Source organism: Sorex araneus, chromosome X, assembly GCF_027595985.1.
Source record: "Sorex araneus isolate mSorAra2 chromosome X, mSorAra2.pri, whole genome shotgun sequence".
NCBI classification, from domain to species: domain Eukaryota; kingdom Metazoa; phylum Chordata; class Mammalia; order Eulipotyphla; family Soricidae; genus Sorex; species Sorex araneus.
Window position 1 is genome coordinate 54,048,205 of NC_073313.1, and position 23,628 is coordinate 54,071,832.

The 23,628-nt window shown below is 42.2% G+C and overlaps 1 protein-coding gene across 1 annotated transcript in view; it reads right to left on the reverse strand.

Annotated features, from left to right (window-relative positions):
- Window positions 1-15,550, reverse strand: part of SHROOM4 (shroom family member 4) — a 348,365-nt gene extending 332,815 nt beyond the window's left edge. Inside the window, exon 1 of the mRNA XM_055123334.1 lies at window positions 15,434-15,550. Coding sequence (XP_054979309.1) covers window positions 15,434-15,550 — 117 coding nt within the window. The remainder of the gene's footprint in view (window positions 1-15,433) is intronic.
- Window positions 15,551-23,628: the final 8,078 nt, after the last annotated feature.

The following is a 23,628-nucleotide window of genomic DNA, read 5'->3' on the forward strand; positions in this document are numbered from 1 at the left end:
GCCCTGTCCGCCAATCCCACCCCAAAATAAATATTGCTTTTAGATTGTATCCCATGGATTCAGCACTTATTAGGTGCTTGTTTCCCGGGCTTGCAGTAGCACTTTTTTTTCAATATAATTGTCATTTCCCAGGAGCAGTTTTTTTATGGTGGCTTTCTCATATTCTTTACTTTAGGGTTAGGCACTTTACAAAGCACTCAACATATATGTGCTTATTCGGAGGTTAGTTAATTATTCCATTGATTAATTTGAGGTTTAATGAAGAACTCTTAGGTAAGAGACAAACAAGGTTTAGCATAACAGTCTTTCAATTTGCTAGCTATTCACAGAAATCAAGTTTGCTCTTTCAACTTCTGAGAGAGGGAGACATTGCAACAAAGGTGTCCTGCCAGTTCTCACAACTTCTAATGATTTGGCAACTTGATATGCTTCATTTTTAATTTTTTTGTATGTTGCTTGTTTAAGGGCTATTCACAGCAGTGCTCAGGGCTTAGTCCTGGCTCTCTTTTCAGAAATCACCCCTGGAGAGGCTTAGGGAACCATATGAGGTGCCTGTGATTGAACCCAGGTTGGCTATATGCAAGGCAAGTGCTCTACCCACTGAACTTCCACTCCAGTCCTATATGCTTCAATTTTTTTTATTTTTTATTTCTTTTTTTAAAAATTTTTTATTAGTGAATCACCGTGGGGGTACAGTTACAGATTTATACATTTTTGTGCTCATGTTTCCCCCATACAAAGTTTGAGAGCCCATCTGTTCACCAGTGCCCATTCTCCACCACCAGTAAACCCAGCATCCCTCCCACCCTCCCCAGTCCCATCTCCCCCCACCCCACACTGCCACTATGGCAGGGTATTCCCTTTTGTTCTCCCTCTCTGATTAGGTGTTGTGGTTTTCAATAAAGGTGATGAGTGGCCATTGTGTTTAGTCTCTAATCTACATTTGGCAGGAGTCACCCTTCCCCCTCATGACCTCCGACCACATTTTACTTGGTGTTCCCTTCTCTGAGTTACCCAGAATGAGAGACCAGCGTCCAAGCCATGGAGACAGCATCCTGGTACTTATTTCTACTATTCTTGGGTGTTAGACTCCTATTCTATTATTCTATATTCCACAGATGAGTGCAATCTTTCTATGTCTGTCTCTCTCTTTCTGTATGCTTCAATTTTTAACATTAAGAATTTTCTTAAGAGCAGTTATGCGTAATAATATTTACCTATAGAATGTGCTATATTTCTTGAATCACACACAACTAGTATTTATGAGATAAAGTATAAAATTTAACATGCTTCCCTATTAGAAAAAGGTACAAATTTTATTATTTCCAGTTTGCAAATGTAAAAAAATGAGACACAGAGAAGGAAATTATTTGTATAGTTAGAAACTTATAAGACTGACCTTCCTATATCTGGATCTGAGTACATATCCCACACCCTAATTTGAGAATTAAAATAAAACATAGAACCCTCTTCTGATGCTTATTCTTAAGGAACATGTATTGTTAACATTCCTAGTTTTGAACTAAATTACATTTCTCTTATCTCTCTCTCCCCCACTGACCTCCCACCTCATATTCTTATCCAGTTACTTTTCTCTCCTTCACTGTGTAAACATGGTTTTGTAGAAAGAGACTAGGATTGGAATCAGAGAGAAATAAAATTAAATGCCAGCTCTTCGAATTAATGTGTAATTTCAAGTCTGTTAAGTAACTTCCTGAGTCATAGTCCTCTCATCTGAAAATGGGGACATCAATGTTTTCCTCAAGAAGTTTGAAACCGGGACACCTGGGCAGGCTCGGGCCGGGGCCGGAGCTCGGGATCCAGCCGAGATTCGACCCGGGTGGCCATGCCTCTGCACAGCCGCGTGAATGCCGAACGAGCAGGAACCAGAGGCAGCTATAAGACTTGGGGTTCCAGAGAGTGCTTGCAACCATGTATCCAGACTGTGAACTAAGCTTTTGCTCCATGCTGCTCCAGGAAGGGAAATGATTCAATTTCCAACTTTAATCTCCCTAGATTTAATTACTAAAATACAGAAATTGTAAACCATGCGGCCGCTACTGCGGCCGCGTGACTTTTGATCTCTTCATTCTCATCAGTGGAAAACTCAATATCAAATATTTCCTTGTCAATAGGGCTGTATTCTTGGGGGATAAATTCCAACAAAAATAGTGAGTCTGTGTTGAAACTCCAACAACAATAGTGAGTTTTGTGTTGAAATATGGAATGTAATCAAGGTAAAGAAAAGGGTGAAATTTATCAGTTACCCAGGCGGGGGTGGGGGGTGGGGGTGGGAGGCATACTGGGGATTTTGGTGGTGGAATATGGGCACTGGTGAAGGGATGGGTGTTTGAACATTGTATAACTGAGACATAAGCCTGAGAACTTTGTAACTTTTCACATGGTGATTCAATAAAATAAATTAAAAAAAGAAGTTACCATAAAATTAAATAAGATGTGGGAGCCAAGGAGATAGTACAGAGGTGCTTGCCTTGCATTCAACCAACCCAGGTTCAATCCTCGACATCCCATGTGGTCCCAAAAACCCACTAGCAGGAGTGATACTGTGTGTGGGTTCAGGAGTAACCCCTGAGCACTGCTGGGTCACTGTCACTGTCATCCCATTGCTCATCAATTTGTTCGAGCGGGCACCAGTAACGTCTCTCATTGAGAGACTTATTGTTACTGTTTTTGGCATATCCAATACACCTGGGTAGCTTGCCAGGCTCTGCCACGCAGGCTTGATACTCTCGGTAGCTTGCTGGGCTCTCCGAGAGGGGTGGAGGAATCAAACTTGGGTTGGCTGCATGAAAGGTGAACACCCAACCACTGTGCTATCAAGAATATAAGAATATGTGTAAAACACCTAGAAGCAGTAATACTTTCAATATAACAGATCCACTGCATCCACTGCCATATAACAGATCCATGACCTCACTTCCTATCAGCATGTCTAGGTCTTGATCACCTGTTGGGTTCAAAAATGTGCTATGATCCAACACTGAAACTATCAAGTGAGGCACATTTACACAAGTGGAATATTCAGGTATTTGTTTTGATCCACTTTACAGCTTGTTGTCTTCATACTCCCTGATTGAAAATTTAAATGAACACAGAGCTCCAAACTGAGTCAAGTCCTTCAAAGAATATGACAGTCAAGACCAGATAGTTACTATCCCTAAGGCCCTGATATGTCATCACTCACCATTTCATTCAGATAATATGCCTTCAAAAGCTGTCTACCTGCAGAAGTTTTCACAGGAGCTTTAACTTACATCAAACACAAACCAAAAAAGTAAGACAAAATAAAAAGATAGCTTAATAAAGACAAGGCTTTAACTTTCCATCTTCTAAACAATGATGAGGCTACAGCCATGAGCCACTAACTCCTTTTCCAGAATAACTAGTTGAACCAGCTTTATTCCCAATTTTATCATATCTCACTGCCACCCCCACCCTCCAAAAGAAAAATCAATTTCTGATGGACCATGAAAAGCAGTATAGAAACTATTCAAAACTTCCCTGCCAGAGGCTCAGTAAAACAACCATACTACTGGGAATCGGCTAAGTGGCATTAAGGTGAGTGCTAGAAGATACCACAAAGAGTCTGTCCATCACTAGGCTTAACCCTTGATCCTGCCAAATTAGTCCCACCTCCTGCATTCCTTGCAGATGTAACATTAAAAGACTTGAGTGAAAGTTAACAGACCATGCCACATGCCATCCCTGAGAACATACCAGGAAACTGCCACTTCTATATAGATAGGAAGTTGCAGTGTGGAGAAAAGCAACACACTGTAATATCAGCCTGTAGTCATTCAGTCTTTACACTTCCATTGCCAAGAACATGCAAGGATCTTAGAGGGCCCTCAGGAAGCCTTCAAAATAGCAGACGCCCGTCCCCATGGAGAATCTGTGCAGAAACAGGAGGATACAGAGAAGCAAAATAACATGCCAAGATTACTTAGCAAGATGATAAGATGGTATCTGGAATGTGACAAAGCTCCTGGCCTCCACTGAAATAGGACAGAAGTTATGAAATCATTTTCCCCTAATTTGACTATTAATTTGCTCAGAGTTTTCAAATGTTTTTGTTTTGCTTTTTCACTGCTTGAATTTTAGTTCCTTTGTTTTTTCTTAAATTGTTTTATTGAGATGCTCTAATTTATAATACTGTAAATGATAATTTCCTCTGTACATAACTCCAACACCAAATCACCTGTGTACCCACCTTCCTCTCCCAAGGACACCAATGTCCTTTCCTTTCAATTTCCCCACATACACAAACTCAGATGTATGAATCAGTTCTTCTGTTGTGCTGCCTTTGGCTCTTAATTGCTACTGCTATTGCTCATCTGTAAATCCCAAAGCAAATCTCAAGATGGATTAAAGATATCTAGATTAGACCAGAATCCATAAAATACACTGAAGAAATAATGGGCAAAACCTTCCAGGAAATTGACCATAGAGCGGTCTTCAACGAGATGACCAAAGAGGCAAAGACAACAAAACCAAAAATAAACAAATAGGACTACAACAAATTTATGTTTCTGCACAGCAAAAGAAAATCAAGCTCTAATTAAAAGACCCTATTGAACTGTAGAAAATATTTACACACAGTATATCAGTCTAAAGACTAATATCCAAGATCTATAAAGTACTCACAAAACTCAATAACAAAAATATCCAATAACCCCATCCAAAAATGCTGGGGGGAAAGGCAGCACAGATTGAGAAAGGAACACCAAGTAGAGGATGTTGGGAGTACCCGTTCGGGTTGGAAGATGCGAGCTGAAAGTAGACTATAGACCAAACATGAAGGCCACTCAATACCTCTATTGCAAACTACAACACCCAAAAAGAGTGAGAACAAAAGGGAATGCCCTGTTGCAGAGGCAGGGTGGGGTGGTGGGGGATGGGGTGTGGGTGGTGAGAGGGATACCCGGATCATTGGTGGAGGAGAATGGGCACTGGTGGAGGGATGGGTAAACAATCACTGTATGAGTGAAATGCAAACACAAAAGTTCATAAGTTTGTAAATCACAGTGATTCACTAATAATTTTTTTTAAAAAAATAGGGTGAGGAGATAAACACTTTCCTAAAGAAGACAGACTGCATCTATGTTAACACTGTGAGCTTCTCTCAATGCTCACCCTTAGCCCCCACCGGAAGCGTGGTTGAGCCAAGAAAGGGACAAAGCTGGTACAGCAGACTAGAAGGGTCCACTGTGACAGAGGGCAGGGCAGGCAATGAATAAACAAAGAGGCAATGGCACTTGAAGAGATGGTCCAAAAGACAGTAGGCCTTAAGCAATTGGTGATGGGTGGGGGCTAAGAACCAAAGACTGGACATGAAAGAAAGGCTGCCTGAATTCATGGAAAATGTGTCTCTGTTGCTACTAATCAGTGCTCATTCTGTTACATAGCATTGCCACCGACTCTTACTGAAAGAGGAAGGGGTGGGGTGGAGGTAAAGGCAAAAAGGAGGGGTTAGTCACTTTGAGAAACCAAGACATCTTGATTGTTGCAAATTCAATGCCCAGCCACAGTGGCATGTGCCCAGGTAAACATGTCAGTGTGATGTGAGGAAAACAAATCATCCCTTGCAAAGTTAATGCCTAAAACAATCTTTCCGCTTGGTCTATTTCCACTGACGGGGCAAAGGGATATAAGGAGACAAACAACTACGCCATCATAATTCTTGGAACAGAATCTTTAGTCAGGAAAAACAGCATTTCAATGTACTCATTAATACCATAATGAGAGCATATATGAATTGAGTATTTGATAGAAACCCTAAGAGACAAAATAGTGGTTATGCAGAAGCTGACAGAAAATTTTCTTAGTACCAAATAATATAAAGGGATCACTTGCTGGAGTCGGAGAGATTGCACATCAGGTAGGGCACTTGCTTTGCATGTGTGCAACCAAGGTTCAATTCCCAAAAAAACCCTGAACACTGAAACCCACACCCACACCCCTGAACACTGAGCCAGAACAAGTATGGTCCCAAAACCAAAAAGTGGGGGTCACTGGCTGATTATATGGTAACTTAGATAGACTCAGCTTTAGTGAGTAATTTCACCATGCACACATTGTACATGCATGCACAAATGTGCATATGTCTGTGCACAGACCCACACATCTGGTTTCAGACTCAGAGTACCCTAAACACCAGTAACAGTAGAAACCCCAAACCTTCCCAGTTCTGTGTAACAGAGATATCTAGAGTACTTATTTCTAACTTAGGAATGGGTTGTTTTCCAAGTATATCTTCTGTAAATAGTTTCTTGTAGAGAGAATCTAATAAATGGTGGTTAGATTCTGTAATTTCATCATTCATACACTACTGACTAAATAGGCCTCTCCTGAACTGGTCTCAATCTTGCCACACACAATGGCATTGTGTTAGTCAAACAGGTTTCCTCGATTTCAAGTTTCTCTTCTCCAGGCCTCTCTTCGGTAATAATGAGGATTAAGTTACACTCCAACACACTCCCTGATCAGGGCCTTCGTAGCAAGAATAGAATTATTTGCTTAACTGAGATGATAAGCTGGTGTATGTGAAGGGAAGGGACAAAACTTTGGTGCAAGATATGAAACAGAGGCAGATCTTGTGGGTATTGCAGGTACAGACAGAAGACATCAGAGCCCAGGGATGGCAGCAATAGCAGAAGTTTTTACAATCAGTACCAGTGGCAACGTGCAGAAGATACATATCTGACACAGGACTGGAACAGAGCCTGCTATGTCTAAATTCCCACATCAGGGCTCTGTAAGTTGGAGACTGCTTGCGTGTCATGTACATTAAGAATCTCTGATCTTGTGGGTACCTACTTTCCCAAGAAAATTAAGTTCAGAGAGATTATTCCTACAAATTCTAAGCCATCTGGCAGTTGGCAAGAAATAAGTAAATAGATCTGATGTTCTGGAATTTTGACTTTGACAGTATTCATTAAATTCTACTTCCTTCTTCCACAATACAAACTTCTCTTTAATTTGTTGTATAAATATACGCCTATATCTTCTCTATCATCTCCCTTAGAACATTTTCCTCAAGGCTAGCCTGAGCTAAGGATAATTCTAAGTATATACCAGATGAAACTGTCCATCTCAAAACCATAATGTGGCTATTTTAGATATCTAGATAGAGGCCTTAGGCAGGTGTGCTTAGCAGAAGCACAAGTACTTCCATTAAAAGGCTTTTCTTGACTCAGGTTCTTTGGTATGGCCTGGTCACCAGAAAGAGCCCAAGTGGTCTTCACCTTTAGTATTTAGTATTTTTTTCCTTTTCCACTTTGCTCAGGTCCTCCTCATTTATTATACTTAGCTGTGGAAGCCATAACTCAAGAGAAACATAGGTTTTAGTACATCCTGTGTGGGAGAAGTAAATGGGAGAGGAGATGATCTCAGAACAGCCAAAACCTCAGGACTCTAACCTAGCAAAGTAAGAGATGAGTATAGGAGATGAGAGATGAGAACATGAGAACATGAGGTCTTTTCAGACCATATAGTTTTCTTAAGACAAAGACCAAGAAAACAGCTTGTTCTGTGTGGTCTAAGGAAGTAGAGCAACCCCAGGGATACTAGGTAAGAGAATGACTGTAGTTGGAGAGAAGAAAAAGCTGTCCACAGTCAAAATTTTACAATAGTGACATGGACTCAAAAGAAAGTGATCTTCCATAGACCCAAAACTCAGGGCTACTGCATAGGAGGCTCATCAGTTTGGCTAAGAATAAGATCAGGAGGGGCCAGAGAAATAGTATAGCTGGTAGGGTGCTTGACTTGCATATGGCCGACCAAATTTGATCCCTGGTATCCCATATGGTTTCCTATGCACCACCAGGAGTGATTCCAGAGAGCAGAGCCAGGAGTAACCTCTGAGCATAACCAGGTTTGATAAAAAAAATAAAACAAAAAGAATTAAGATCAGGTGATTTCCAAAAGACCCTCCTCACTATGAGAATCTGAAATACTCAGCCCAGTATTCTCCAAGAATAGCATTCTTAGTACTCCATGAATTGAGTTTGCCCTTTGGTGTTTGATAGGATAAGGATGGAAATAAGAGCAGCCCTCTGCATAATCCTTGCTGTTCTTCATTAACTTATTTGAGATAGGTCAGCATCTTTTACCCCGTGGTTCTGAAGAAGCCTATAAAGACTGTGATGTTACTGCCAAGTAATTATGCCATAAGCACTCACCTCTATATCTTCTTTTAAAAATAATCCAGAAAATATTTACACAATACCCATCAGATAAGGGGTTGATATCAATGGTATATAAAGCACTGGTTGAACTCTACAAGAAGAAAACATCCAACCCCATCAAAAAATGGGGCAAAGAAATGAACAGAAACTTTACCAAAGAAGAAATACGAATGGCCAAAAGGCACATGAAAAAGTGCTCTACATCACTAATCATCAGAGAGATGCAGATCAAAACAACCACAAGATACCACCTCACACCACAGAGACTAGCGCACATCCAAAAGAACAAAAGCAACCGCTGCTGGAGAGGATGTGGCGAGAAAGGGACCCTTCTACACTGCTGGTGGGAATGCCGACTGGTTCAGCCCTTCTGGAAAACAATATGGACGATTCTCAAAAAATTAGAAATTGAGCTCCCATTTGACCCAGCAATACCACTGCTGGGAATATATCCCAGAGAGGCAAAAAAGTATAATCGAAATGGCATATGCACATGTATGTTCATCGCAGCACTGTTTACAATAGCCAGAATCTGGAAAAAACCCGAATGCCCTAGAACGGATGACTGGTTGAGGAAACTTTGGTACATCTATACAATGGAATACTATGCAGCTGTTAGAAAAAAGGAGGTCACAAATTTTTTATTTAAGTGGATCGGCATGAAAAGTTTCATGCTAAGTGAAATGAGTCAGAAAGAGAGAGACAGACATAGAAAGATTGCACTCATCTATGACATATAGAATAACAGAGTGGGAGACTAACACCCAAGAATTGTAGAAACAACTACCAGGAGGTTGACTCCATGGCTAGGAGGCTGGCCTCACATTCTGGGGAAAGGGCAACTCAGAGAAGGGATCACCAACTATAATGTAGTCGAAGGCCATGTGGGAGAAGGGAGTTGCGGGCTGAATGAGGGCTAGAGACTGAGCACAGTGGCCACTCAACACCTTTATTGCAAACCACAATAGCTAATTAGAGGGAGAGAACAGAAGGGAATGCCCTGCCACAGTGACAGGGTGGGGTGGGGGGAGATGGGATTGGGGAGGATGGGAGGGATGCTGGGTTTACTGGTGGTGGAGTATGGGCACTGGTGAAGGGATGGGTTCCCGAACTTTGTATGGGGGAAGCATAAGCACAGATGTGTATAAATCCGTAACTGTACCCTCATGGTGATTCATTAATTAAAAATAAATAAATTTATTAAAAAAATAATCCAGAAAACTGGAGAGATAGTAGAGCAGGCAGGGCAATTGTCCCTAGCAACAGATATGGTCCCCTGAGCTTTCCAGCAGTGATCCAGCACAGACCCAGGAGTAAGCCCTAAGCACAGTCAGGTGTGCCCCGCCAAACAAAACAAAACAAACAAAAATCCAGGGAAAGAGTTGAAGAAAGCAAGAATGAAAATTAATTAAGGGGCAATCCTTAAGTACCTTGCAACTGCAGTTAATTGTTTTCTTTGAGGTTTTAGAGAGCTTTTGGTCCTTTTCAGTTTAGGGAGGACACTTGTGAATTTCAACAGAGCTTCGGGTTTGTTTTGACAGTTTTGAGGCCTCTGCAGTGTCTACCCAAAGTTCAATCCAGGGCTACAAGTCATAGTATTACCCTTCTTGCTCCATGGACTCCAACATTCTTTGCCTCTCTCTGAATGGATTCCTACATTCCTAAATGCTTTCTGCTTTGTGGGGGGCCAATTGGACAAGTAAGGCAGTAGACCTCTTTGCTACTTCTAATGGAAGAGATGAGGAGGAATCAGTATAAGTAACCAGGCTCTACTAAGCTACCAAGAGATACTTTCCATGAAGATCCTTTTTTGCTTGTGGCACAGCTAAGAAGGTGACAGAGAAACTATCAATCCTTGTATAACATTACTTTCTGTACCCAACAAGAAGTCATAGTTGCTTTCAAATTTACTACCATCCACCAGACAACATCAATCTGACTCAACCCATACCTCTTGAAATCTCAACTACTTCTAAAAAAAGCAGGTGCTGCCACTTTTCTAGGTTAAGGAAAGCATAATTATTAGAGTTTATCCAATTCATTCTCATATTATTTGTGATGGGCTGGAGCGATAGCACAGCGGGTAGGGCATTTGCCTTTCACATAGCCAACCCAGGTTCAATTCCTCCACCACTATCGGAGAGCCCGGCAAGCTACCTGTGGCGTATTCGATATGCTAAAACCAGTAACAACAAATCTCACAATGGAGACGTTACTGGTGTCTGCTCGAACAAATCGATGAGCAACAAGATGACAGTGATCATTTGTGATAATAGAGATGAAGTAGGGATGCCTATTTTTCAAAATGATAATTGAGTCTAGAGAAGAGAAAATGATATAGTAATATCAGTGCACATTAAATAAAGGTCAAGATCCTTTTCCTTCAGCTATTCCCAAAACTCACCCCCACTATTCTCCAGGCCAATACCAAACCCCTTTATTTCACCATCCAGATGCAAACTGCTAAGTGGGCCATGATGGAAAGGCATATATGTAAGCACTGATCTTTTCCTTGTCCCCAAATTTCATGCCTCTCCTTTTTCTTTATCCACAAATAAGTCTCCACCCTTATCCAACTCAGTGTAGAGTTCTAAGAAACTCTCTCAAGTCTCGGCCATAGGGGCTGGAGAAAGAGTACAGTGGGAGGGAGTTTTTGTATACAGCCAACCCAGCACCACATATGTCTGCCTAAACCCCTAGAGGAGTGCTCCCTCAGCAAAAAGCCTGGAATAAGCTCTGAAGCCCCAAATCAAACTAGTCTCAAACTCTCCCTACATTGCTCCCCTTTACACACACACCTAATTGGAAGATACTGTCGGAATGAATCTCTTGGGTCTCTTTATTTAATGAATCATTGTTGCCAGAATCCTGGAAAGGTCACCTATTCCCAAAGAGGATCTTTTACGGTATTAAGAACCAACTTAACAGGGATACTAATGGTGGTAGCAGCAGCATACATCCATAGATCCCAGTAACTGAGCCTTTCAGTTGGTTAGGAAACTTCCATGGTGGTTAGTAAACTGACATGTATGTTAGTTTTGGGCCACACAACGGTGCTCAGGGCTTACTCCTGACTCTGTGCTCAGGGATCACTCCTGGAAGTGCTTGGGGGACCATATGTGGTGCCAGGGATAGAGCAGGCAGGCAATTATCCTACCCACTGAATTATCTCTCTAGCACAATAGATGAATCTTGTCTTAAAAGTGTTTATGTATTAAAGTAACATCATCAAAAGTTGTTCCTAATATTTGACAGAATTCTAAAAGCTTTTGATGAATGTGTACACATGGGTTTAGCATTTGAATCTGTTTTGCTAATTTTCTCTTTGCCTCATCCATAGCTCATCTAATAATCAATTCTCATGGGGACAAAATGTTAGATCTCAGAATCTGAGTAGTAACTTTAGACAAAATGTGTATGAAAAAGAAAAATAGACAAATTGTATTAGAAGAGACCCTCCACTTGATATAGACAGTTCTGCTGAATTGATGAGGCAGTTTGATATGCTAATCTAATTTTCTTTGGTCAACTTTCTCTGGAAACATGATGTACATGGAAATAATAAACCATACCTTAAACTTGGGATAGTCAATAGTACATTAAAGACATTTCCTTTCTTTTTTATTTGTGAAAATAAGACCATACAAGTCTCTGTAATTTAGGCAGCTGGCATTCTCACATTCAGGGAAATTACAGGAACCAATAGAATTTGATGATTTACTCAACTTGATCATTTCCTGATCCAACCATTTCCTGGTTCTTTCGTGACAAATATGAAGTTGTTTTTTTTGATGGTGGTGGTGGTTGTTGTTGTTTTACTTTCTATGCCTCTTCTTCCCAACTAGCAACCTTTCATCAAATTCTTCTACTACTAAGATGTTGGGCTGGACCGATAGCACAGCAGATAGGACATTCATCTTGCACGCGGCTGACCGGGGTTCATTTGCTTCATCCCTCTCGGAGAGCCCGGCAAGCTACTGAGAGTATCTGGCCTGCACGCCAGAGCCTGGCAAGCCACCCCATGTGTATTTGATATGCCAAAAAACAGTAACAAGTCTCACAATGGAGACATTACTGGTGCCCACTTGAGCGAATCAATGAGCAACAGGATGACAGTGACAGTGACATTGATATTAAGATGTTACTACCTCTTCCAAAAGCTGTCTCCAAACACTAATCCCATGCAAAAATCACTTTTATTTTGGAGCATGACACCAAAGGAGAGTCTCCATGATTTCCCACCATGGTTCTTGGACCTTGCCTGTCTCTGCCTGAGTAGTGATTGGACCTCATTAAAACAATCCTCTCCTACTTCATAAGCCCAGACTACAGCAGAGAATACCTATCACCCAGACCTCAACTACTGTGGGACCACAGACTGGCATGGAAAGAGTCACTAGGGCAGGAAGCTGCCAAGCCTAGATTCATACCTGAGAAGTATTGCCCCATCTTCCTTCACAAACTGCAGTGCCATCAGAAAAAATATTAAGAAATGCTGCCAAGTAACAGAAAACAGAGTGGACTTGGAGCTTAACACTGACTCACCATATGACAAACCTAGGCAAGCCACTCAGTGTATTACTGCTTCACTTCACCTTTTCTCCACAACCTTCCTTAATTGCAGTATACGGTGACTGAAAGAGGCTAATGAAAGAAAGGATGTGAAGGAAATGCACAATAAACAGTAACACTGTGCAAATGAACAATGCAGAGGTAAAATAATAGACTCTGAGTCCTATTTTAAGACCATCAGCAACTTGAATGTCTCTGCAGACATGGGAACACATAAACCCAGGAAGTGCAAATGTTCTACAAAATATTCCAGAGTAAGTGTACCAGCAAGGAGCAGAGCCCAAGTTTGTTATCTGCAAATACAATTCTCTTTCCGCTTCCTTCCTTCCGAATCCCACCAGTGTGTGCAGACTGAGGCCCTATTCATGAAGAAAGCTGTATTATGAAGCTTAAGAGGAAACTAGACAAAGGAAGAGAAATGAAAAGGTGGTTAATTAAATATGCCACTGAATTTCTTTTTTATTTTGCTTTTTGGGTCACACCTGGAGATGCACAGTGGTTACTCCTGGCTCTGCACTCAGGAATTACTCCTGGCAGTGCTCAGGGAACCATATGGTATGCTGGGAATCAAACCTGAGTCAGCCGCGTGCAGGGCAAGTGGCCTACCCACTGTGTATCACTCCAGCCCCACCACTGAATTTCTTAGGAGGAAAAAATACAGGCAACTATTACACTACAAAAAGACTAGGGTCCCTCTTTATAATGTGGGTGATAATCATGTTATAAATCCTGGCTTTTATGTAAGAAGCCAAGCTATTAGGGAGTGATGGGAAAAGTTATTTTACCCCCTGCACATCCAAAAGAATGTAATAATAATGAACATTCCTATAAAAGGGGTTAGCTATACATTCAGTGGAAAGGGAATCACTGAAAGTCACCTTGCCTCGCAATACACCAGTCACTTCCTTAATAACTTGGGCAAGGAAACATTCATCTATCCTCAAATAATCCCCCAGTCAGACCAGGAATTGCTGGCTGCCCCTTCCTTAGTAACACCCCTGCTATGTCTGGACTGGCTAGGCTCACAAAACAATCCATGGCTCTCTGGGGTGCCTCTTGCAATAGGGTAGTTTCTCTGAAGCAGGTTGTCTAGGCAGACTGGGAATTCTGTGAATGGTAAAGGAAAAGAAAGGCTGGAACTGGTAGACCAGGGAGGGCAGTGTGGCCAGTTGTGACCTTGGTGGAAAGAGAGAGGAGTTTGATACAAGAAATCCCTTCAGGTCGGGATTTCTCTCTCCCCAAAGGGATTGAGAATTTTGTGGATTTTGTTTTGTTTTCATTTTTGAGCATTAAATTCAGAGAGAGTAATAGAGGAAGAGTGCTGTAAGGGAGAAGGTGTGATGGTGGATGACAGGGGGCCTCAGATTGCAGCAGTTAACTAGTACATCCTAAGGCAACACCCCAGGCTGCTAAGAGTATGGGTCCTGAGATCAGTGAGTTCTCAAACCTACAAGTTAGCCAGTGGCTCCAATGTGAGGACAAAGTATCACAGTTGGGAGGGGCATGAACTGCCAAGACATGGTCCACCTTCAAAAGCTAAAATTAATCATAATAAAGTAACATTTGTTCCCTTCTGAGAGGCTTTCACGAGGCAGCCCAAAGCCACATCTACAGTCTACAGCCTCAGCTGCAGTTTGTGCGGGTTGGGAGATGAAGAGCTTTTCAATCCTGAACATTTCAAAGAAACAAAAACAACCCCTCCACTGAGAAAGTCCTTATGAAGTACGTTCACTTTGTGATTGGGCACCTTAAGGTGATTCCTTCTAACACGTCTCTCTGCTCAGTAAGGTTCCCCCCAGCGGCCCCCACATCCCACCTTCACCCTACCAGGGGCTCCTCACTCTGGGAGGCGGGGGAGGGGGGTGGCTCTGGAGTAATCGGAGAAGTGCCTTGCCCCCTCCTCAGCTGCAGCTCGGCTTCCAGCAGATCAGAGCCTCCTAAAACAAACAAACCCTGGCGGCGGCGGCGGCGGCAACAGCTCCAGCACAGCTGCGCTCTGCGGCGCAAAAAGTTTCTTCCACACTTAACGTGCAGGAAATCTCGCCCGCGATGGGGCAGGGCTCTGGAAGGAGGGAAAGGCCAAGCCGAGCCCGCAGCAGCAACGCCCCACCAGCTGAATGGGTGTGCTTGTGGGAAGTGAGGCTACCCCAATGCCACCAAGATTTCAGCTCCCCGTTCCCACACCATACCCTGCCAAGGCCCAGGGGTCTCTGGACATGTCAGCGCTGCCAAGAAGGCTGCAAGTCGCGTCGTCTTCTTGTCCCACAGGGACGCGGGAACTTCCAAGAAGAAATCCCCAACAACCCCCACTTCCTCCCCCAGCTCCAACGGAGCCGGGCAGTGGGCCCCGGTATGCGGGATCAAAAGTTGAACCAGGGCCCTCCCGAGGGGGGTCTGCACGCAGGGCTCTAACCTGGGGCCAACTGTGCTCTCTTTGGGGGCTTCCGGCCCCCCACCCCTTGAAGGGGTGTCTGCGCCTGGGCTGCGGGCAGGACCCCACCCTAGCCCCCAAGCAGCTTAAAGCTCCACACGATCTTCCCCTCTCCGCTGCGGCCAAGTTTCAGTGAGCCCGAGGCCGCGTCCCGCGGCCGCTAACGCACCCGCTGGTCCATTCAAAGTTGGGCACCGCGGGGGCAGAGCCGCCCCTTGCTTACCTTAGACACGGTGAGTGGCTCGCAGTGCTCCAGACCCCCCTTCAGGGTGAAGCCCCAGGGCGCCCCCCCTTGCAGCTGCACGGGGACGTACTGGAAGGACCCAGGCCGGTTCTCCATCCTCCGCTCGGCCCCGGCGCCGCGGGGCTCCTTTTCCGCAGGGGCTACGTTGCCTCCGCCCCTAGCAGCTCCGCCACCATCGCCCTCCAGCGCTGCGCCGCCCCGCTCCGCCTACTCTCCCGGCTGGGACGCTCGGGCCGCGAGCGCAAGGAGGAAATGACACGGAGCCGGAGAGAGGGGGAGAGCGGGGGGAAAGGAGAAGGGGGAAAAAGTAAAGAAAAGAAAGGAAAAGAAAAGAGAGGCGGAGGGATGGCCGCGTAATGGACAAGAAAACCGAGCAATGGGGAGGGGCAGCCTCTGGGACCTCGCCTATAGGAGCGCTGGGGAGTGGGAGCGAGGCAAGGCCTCACATCAATTGTTACATTGTTTCATTCAAGCAGGCCCCTCTTGGGTCCTCCTCCTTACAGCTGGCTTCGCCCCTCCAAGCAGCCCAGCCAAGGGGAGGTGAAAGTCTTTAGTGTGGATAGAACACGTGGCCGAACGGATTGAAACGCTCTGCTGAGCGAGTAGCAAATTCACCTTTTTCTGACTGCCTTTTTTCTTTGGAAGGTCCCGAGAACAGGGTCCTGGGAGGGGTACGAGACTGCTAATTTGTGGACCTTGCCTAGAGGGATGGAAAGTAAAGTAAGTAGGCCAGTGAACACAGTGGATCTGTGTGTATAGGCTGCTCTGTGTACGCGCTAGGTGTGTGGGGTCATTATGAAACATTGCCCTGGGGCATATTTTAAATAAAGAACCAATTTGAGGATGCCCCCTGCCGGGACTCAGCCTCACCCAGCTATTAGCCTATTGGTAGCACTGTGCTTGTGTATATTGCAATCATCTAAAGTTCCTGGCATGGCCTTGCACTTGCCCTGCTGCCATGACCAAGCCAGGAATCAGCAAACTTTATGAGTAGCAGTATTGTTTCCACTCTGGAACCTACAGGAAAGAGCATCCATTAGACAGCTAGCCATTTAACAATGTTGTAACATTTTTGGTTTGGTTTTGTTGGGGTGAAGGGGCACATCCGACTGTGCTCAGTACATACTCCTGGCTCTATGCTCAGGGACCACTCCTGGCAGGGCTCTGGGGATCATCTGTGGTGCTGTGGATGGAACTCAGGTATGTCACATGCAAGGCAAACTCCTGACTCCCTCTACTAGTTTTCTGGTGCCCTGCTTGTACCTTTTTAAAGAATCAGCTACTAGCGTTCAGGACATTCCTATTCATTGTTTCATACTTTGGGCTCTAGTTCCTGAGATGGGCTTTTAGAACACATCAAATATCTGCAAGAATAGTTTTAAAAAGTGAATTTGTTGCTATATTTATGCTGGTTTCTCAGCACTAACCTGAGCAGAGCTAACCTTTCCTTGTGAGGTATGTATTCTGGCATGTCTCCATTTTCCTTCTGAGGTGTTCTCAACCTGCACACTCTAAGTGTATAAAGGATGTTGTTAGCAAGGAAAGTGTAAGTGTATAAAGGATGTTGTTAGCAGGGAAAGTGTTGACACCTCAATTGTGACTGGACAGAGCATGCCCACTCTCTTGTCTGTTCAGTCTCTTGCCTTCTTGTGCATCTCCATCCTCATTGCCAAGGAATCCACTGACACTGTCAGTTTTCCCTGGACAAGGTTTCCATTCTGGGCTTCCATTTCCTCATCTGTCACAACCTCTTAGACACCCTTGGGCCTGGTGTGTGTCCAGCTGATCCGGAAAACTTTTCTCACAAACCCCTGTTCTCCCCTAATCCTTTCCTCTCACTCAGCCTCCTGGACTGTCTGCATTTCATGATGCCGAACTAAATTGGCTTTTCTTTAATACAATTGAAGTCTGGCTGTTTGTAGCCTGCCTTTCTAGAGTCTGTAAGGATTATTCACATGGGAAACTATCTTCAATATTTTAGATTTGCAAAGATTATTTTGATAATGCTCCTTCTTTTGCTTTTACTCCTACAGGAACACAGAAAAAGTGAGAAAAGGGTGTCAATTTAATTATTTTTCATTAAAAAGTGTGAAGTTACTGCATTATAACATTAAATAAGATTGCTGAATATCAGTGTGTGTCGACCTATAGCATAATATTTATTCATTTGTATTCATTTGCTTTTTTCGTTCTACCTTGAAGTTAATTTTTTTCCCTTTGGGGTAAGAATCCTATCTATGAATGTCACTTTATAGAATTAACAAATTTCAGTCTCAACATACTGAAATTTGTAAGCATAAATCCACAGGATATGTACTCTTCACCCAAAGACTACTAGAATTATGTCTCCAGACAAGAGAAACGAGATTTGAAATCAGGGACACATGTGTGCCCTGGCCTTCTCACTAACTAGAAGGGTGACCTTGGACAAATCACTGTACAATTTTCAATCTTGATTTGTAAAGTTTCTCTAATGAGCTCTGACCTAGTGGGTTCCCAGGCCAGTTGAAGACTAAATGAAATAATGCATATGAAAACACTTTGGTAAGGAAAAATAACTACAAATGCTAAAACCCTTTTTATGAAAGCAAGCACAGAGTTTACCCTTAACAATTCCAGTTAGTTCCAAGCCTTCCTTCTCAATGATGTCTTATTGTATTCTATCTTTTTCATCATTATAGTAGAAGAACATAAACCATTTAGCTGCTAGCACAAAAAGAACTTATGTACATATCCTGAAACTAAGATGGTTAGATAGGATTTTTTCTTTACTTATAAATATACTGGAAGCAGGGGTCTCATTCTTCCTTGGAAGTACAGTTAGTGGGAGTGTGATTATATAATGGCAAGGATACTGGTTAGAACTTAGATCCTAAGATTCTAAACTGATTTTGTCATTAATTAATTTTGTGCTCTTCTAAGATCACAAAATTATTTAATGACAAAATAAATTTAGAATCTTGTGATATTAAGCAGATGGGGCTGGAGTGATAGCACAGTGGGTAGGGCATTTGCCTTGCACTTGGCCGACACAGGGTCAATTCCTCTCTTTCGGAGAGCCCGGCAAGCTTCTAAGAGTATCCCACCCACACAGCAAAGCCTGGCAAGCTACCCGTGGTGTATTCGATATGCCAAAAACAGTAACAACACGTCTCACAAATGGACACATTACTGGTGCCCAGTCGAGCAAATCGATGAGCAACGGGATGACAGTGATACAGTGGTACAGTGATTAAGCAGATCACTGCCCCCTCTCTATAAACTGAAGAGATTAAGCTTCTTGATTTTGTAAGTTTCCCCACAGCTTACAAATTCTGTGATTGCTTTCTGACAAGTGACTAAACAGAGCAATATGTACCCATAGACTTGATGGTGGAGATGAACCAGGTAAAAATAAAAAGTACTGAGCTTTGAGATGTATTTGACTCTGTGTGTGCATGTGTGTGTGCACTGCATGCTCATGTACATGCAAGTATGTGATGTGGCTCAGAGGCAGATAATGAATCCACTGTAGCTCTACCCATGTACTATTGCTCCAGTCCGAATCCACTGTAAAGTATGTGAAATTGCTTGTGTCATGAGGAGGGGTAGAAAGTCCAGTAGTTACTCAGAAATAGGAAACTGCAAATGAAGAACTGTAGTGATTGATAGCACACATTTGGATTTGTGGTGGACAAGCTCACCAAAGGATAATGGAATAATTTTTTAAAGGAAGAGTTAGATGGAATCTGGGATTGAGCTAATATTTAAGTCGGCACTGGATCCATAGTACCAAAATTAGGTCACTTGTCTTGCACACAACAGACCCAAATTCAATCTCCTGCATCACATTCAGTCTCCTGAGCCTGATAGGAGCCCATCCTTGAGTGCACATCCAGGAGTAAGCCCTGAGCACTGGAGGTATGGCCCTAAAGCAAAACAAAACAAAACAAAACAAAACAAAAAAGTCAATAAATGAACACAAGATCTTAAAAAGAAGACAGATGATGTGGGTAAAAGACCAATGATCAAAAACAAGTATATGGAAATTAAAACAGGTTGTATATTTCCACCTCAGTTTTTAATCCTCTATTTTATTTTTCAAAAGTTTTTTCATTAGAAATCTATTGACCAGTTTATCTCTGTAGAATGAAAAATACTGAAATAGTCATCCTCTAAGCTTTTTATTTAAAGACCTGCTTAATCTATAACTCAAATGTGAGTAAAAATTCCCTCATAGCATCGCATCTAGCTTCCATGTGAATAAATGGTTTTGAGAGTCCATTGAAAGTTATGGAAACTCTCCACCAAAAGCTACAAGCTACACATGATCACATAATGTTGCATGGTTTGAGGTGAGGGTTTTTGTTTGTTTGTTGGAGGGTCACACCTGCTGCTGCCAAGGGCTTATTCCTGACTCTGCGCTCAAGGACTACTTGACTACTCTTAACAGTGCTCAGGGAACCATATGGGGTGCTGGGAATCGAACCCAAGGCAGCTGCATGCAAGGCAAGCTCCCTACCCACTGTACTATCTTTTCGGTCACGAGCTGGGATTTATAAGTGCTAACTTCAGAATCTTTGCTCTACTAACATTATAATTTATTGTGGTGTAAAACAACCACAAAACTTGAAATACATCCTCTTAAGAAGCTTTTCAAAGGATACTACCCTGTTGTTAACTATATGCATAATGTTATAAGAGAATCTCTTGATCTTTTTCATTTTGCATGACTGAAATTTTACATCCATTGAGGAAATGTCTCTTTAGTATCTGACAACTTTTCTACTTTATATTTCTATAAATTTGACTATGCTAAATATCTCATATAGGTGAGACCATGAAGTATTGGTCCTTTTGTGACTATCTTATTTCATTTAGCATATATTTGAGATTCATTCACATTGTAGCATATGACATTATTTCCTTCCTCCTTAGAGCTGAATAATATCGCATTGTATATGTAGACCCAATTTACCTTTTATTTTTATTTCTTCTTACAGATGAATAATATCTCACTGTGTATATATCCATACCAGATTTCCTCTTATAAAGCCATTTTTCTTGAAATACTATGATTAACAATTCTGTTAATTATATTCTGTGTACATATATCACTGCAACACCACAGTCATCACCAGAGTGCCCACTTCCTCACCAGTGTCTGAAGGATCCCTCCTAGCCATACTCTTCGCATAAGCTCAGTTCTGTTGATAAAATCTTCAGTTCAGGGGGCTGGAGCAATAGCACAGCGGATAGGGCGTTTGCCTTGCATGTGGCTGACCCAGGTTCAATTCCCAGCATCCCATATGAAGCCCCAAGCACCGCCAGGGGTGATTCCTGAGTTCAGAGCCAGGAGTAACCCCTGAGCATCACTGGATGTGACCCAGGAGCAAAAAAAAAAAAAGAAGAAATCTCTGGTTCTGATGACTTTGGACATTTGTTACTGCTTTGATATGTTCCTTTATTTCCACATATAAGAGGAGTTTTTTATTTTGAAGGTGGTGACACATAAAGATGATTAAAACTAAACTGAAATTCTATGAAACTGTAAATCAATAATAAGTTGAATTCCCCCCCCAAAAAAAAGTGACCTTTCTCTTTGTGGTATATAAAGTTTAAAAATTAATAGTATGAATAATTTTATGGTAATAAATTGTAAAATTAACATGAAAGATATAAATCCTAAAAATACAGTATTTAGTAAAATCAGGGAGAGGAAAATTAAGAAAAAAATAATATAAAAGTATTAAAGTACTTTTATCCTAAAATGGAATATAGGTTTTCTGTGATAAAATAATATATTACAGAAAATACTTAAGTACACACATTAGTAAGTAAACAAGTGTAATAAAATCTCTACAGCTGTAAAAATTCACCTGATTAGACAGAATGTTCAATAAAAATGAAACATTAATCCATCATTAACAAACTATAAAACCCCTGGGGCTGGAGAGATAGCACAGCAGGTAGGGCATTTCCCTTGCATGCAGCCGACCCAGGTTCAATTCCAAGCCTCCCATATGGTCACCTGAGCACTGTCAGGAGTTATTCCTGAGTACAGAGCCAGGAGTAACCCCTGTGCATTGCCAGGTATGGCCCAAAAAGAAAAAAAAATGAAACTATAAAACCCCTTAGCAAGCTAGAAATAAACAGACCTTTCTTAATTGTGTAGAGATTAAGTAACATGAATAAATCTCATCCTTGATGGCTAAATGCTGAGAAGTTTGTCTTGACTTTTAAGAAGTCCTTTAATGCTTCTTCCAAAATTGGTTTCAAGGATATGAATTCCATAAACTCTTACCTGTTCATGATGCTCTGTATGGTTCCTTCAGATCAAAATGATAAACTAGCTGGATAGATTATTCTTGGTGATGTATTCGTATCATTGAGTTTTTCACCATATCCTGCTGTTCCTCTCTGACTCATGGAGTCACATTTGGTAGATCTGCTGTGACTTTTATGGGCTTTGCTTTTTATATAAGTTCCTTTTAACAGAATGCTTTCAACATTATGCCTCTATCTTTGGCTTTTGTAACTCATATTATAATTTATCTTGGATTTTTTCTATTTGGATTTATTTCTATGGAACCCTTCAGGCCCCTTGGATTTTGGTACCTGCACTTTTCAACTCTGGAGAATTCTTAACTATGATTTCATTTAATCGAATTTCCCTCCCTACTCTGCAGGGACTCAAATATTCTTAGATTGTTCCTCCTGACTTCCTCCTATAGTTCTCTGATGTACTGTTCATTTCCTTTCATTTTTTCCATTGTTTCTAGAGGTTTCCTACATCTCATCTTAGATCTCCTTGACTTTTTCCCCAGTTACTGCTAGTCTGCTGTTCTATTGCATTTGAATAGTTACCAACCATATTCTTAACTTCTCTCTCATCTGAGTTTACTATTCTTGTTTTGACCTTGAAACTTTTTATGATTTGCTGATACCCTCTGCCATTCTTTCTTTGAATTAATTAGACATCCTCAATATGGTGACACTAAAGTCATTCTCTTTACAGAACTGGTTGGCACTGATAGAGCTTTCACCATTTTAGTTTTTATTATTTGAGTTTGTAGGGTTCTATGTGTCTTTCCTGTTGTGTTTGCTGTGTTTCTGCTCTGCCGAAAGTGAATCTGTAGTTAGCCCACCTAGTGGGGTTGAAAGAACACACAGAGGTTCAGAGATGTGGAGGTGTCAGGCTGAGATGATGGTGGAAGGATTTAGGTATGGAGGCTGTCAGGACTCAGGTAGAAGGGTGGGGAATATATCTGTCAAAAAAGGCCCCTGTGTGTCATACAACCCAAAGGTTAACCTACAGCAGGTGCGGGATGTGGGGGTTCAACGAACAACAGAGGTTCCGGATATGAGGAGGTAGCCCCTGAGAAGATCTAAACAAGATTTTCTTTATTTTTTTTTGTTTGGGAGCCACACTTAGATATACTCAGGATTTTATTCCTGGCTCTGTACTCAGGGACCACACCTGCTGAGCTCAGGGGACCATATGGAATGCTGGGGATAAAATCTAGGTTGGCCACATGCAAGGCAAGCACTCTACCCTTTCACTATCTCTCCAGCCCCAATGCCAGATTTTCTTTATTCTTCTATCATCCAAAAACATTAAACATGTTTCTATGTCTTGGATACTGTAAAAACAAATGATGCAATGGACCCAGGAGCACACATATATTTCTCAAATTATAATTTAATTTTTTTTTTGCTTTTTTGGGTCACACCCAGTGAGTCTCAGGGGTTACTTCTGGCTTTGCACTCAGGAATCACTCCTGGAATTGCTTGGGAGACCATATGGGATGCTGGGAATTGAACCCAGGTCAGCCACCTGCAAGGCAAACGCCCTACCCACTGTACTATTGCTCCAGCCCCATGATTTAAATTCTTTTGAATAAATACCCAGATGTCAGATTCCTGGATCATATTTTTTTCTGTTTTTTTCCTCATCTGGTAATGCTCAGGTATTACTCCTGACTCTGCAATCAGAAATTACTCCTGGCAGTGGATGCCTTTGGAACTATGTGGATTGCGGGGGATTTGAATCTGTTGCGGTCATGTGCAAGGCAAGCGCCATATCTGCTGTACTGTCCTTCCAGCCCTGGATCATAATTTTTGAATAAACTCCATTTTGTTCTTTATAATGATTCTAACAGTTCTATGAATAGTTCCCCAAAATACTGATTTTC